This window comes from Pteropus vampyrus, unplaced genomic scaffold, assembly GCF_000151845.1.
Source record: "Pteropus vampyrus isolate Shadow unplaced genomic scaffold, Pvam_2.0 Scaffold56, whole genome shotgun sequence".
Taxonomy (NCBI): domain Eukaryota; kingdom Metazoa; phylum Chordata; class Mammalia; order Chiroptera; family Pteropodidae; genus Pteropus; species Pteropus vampyrus.
The window spans coordinates 3300235-3300989 of NW_011888837.1; the positions used below are offsets into that span (position 1 = coordinate 3300235).

General features: G+C 43.6%; 1 protein-coding gene across 1 annotated transcript in view; it reads left to right on the forward strand.

The window, feature by feature from the left end:
- BTC (betacellulin) overlaps window positions 1–517 on the forward strand; it is a 41594-nt gene extending 41077 nt beyond the window's left edge. The window contains exon 3 of the mRNA XM_023530904.1: window positions 374–517. Coding sequence (XP_023386672.1) covers window positions 374–495 — 122 coding nt within the window. The 3' untranslated portion in view covers window positions 496–517. The remainder of the gene's footprint in view (window positions 1–373) is intronic.
- Window positions 518–755: the final 238 nt, after the last annotated feature.

A 755-nucleotide genomic window follows, 5' to 3' on the forward strand; every position in this document is an offset into this window, starting at 1 on the left:
GAAAAAAGAAAAGAAATAAACTCTCCTATCTTCTCAATGCCTTCAGCCCCATGAGCTGATAATCTTCATGGAAAGAATAGCTTCTCTTATCACAGCCATTCTTTACCCTTTAAACAACACCAATGTTTCTGAGAGGTAGGTTGGACACAAATCCAAATTAAAATATGAAATGTTCCCATCACTATCTCAATTACCCACTCTCTAAGGCTATTTTTGGCCCACAAAAGTCTGACTTTAACCAGTGTAGAGAGAAGGAAAAAGGGGAGATTGAAGTATATTCTACAGGAAAACTGAGCAAAAATAGGAATATGATTCTACTTATAAATGTGTATTTAAGGTGAGTTGATTTATTGAAATTGTTCTCATTTTTCAGCTACCACTACACAATCAAAGTGGAATGACTACTTCTCTCAGTGCCCCCCAAAATACAAGCAGTACTGCCTCAATGGGAGATGTCGCTTCGTGGTGGCCTTGCAGACACCCTCCTGCCTGTAAGTGGGGTGCCCTGAGCCAGCAAGCAAATGGGTGCAGAACAGTGCTGGCTTGGTCCTCAACAGGACTGGAAAGTCTGAGCTAGTGAAGCCATCTGTCAGGACACAGTTCCCGCTGGTCCTGGCCCAGGCACTTGTTTAGGGGGCCCTTTGGCAGCTACTCATGGAGAAATTGACACACATCCAAGAGTTCAGATTTGCTTGCAGGCGCGACTATGTCCTCTGCTGCCTTACATAAAGCAAAGCTGTTTCTGTCCAGTGTTA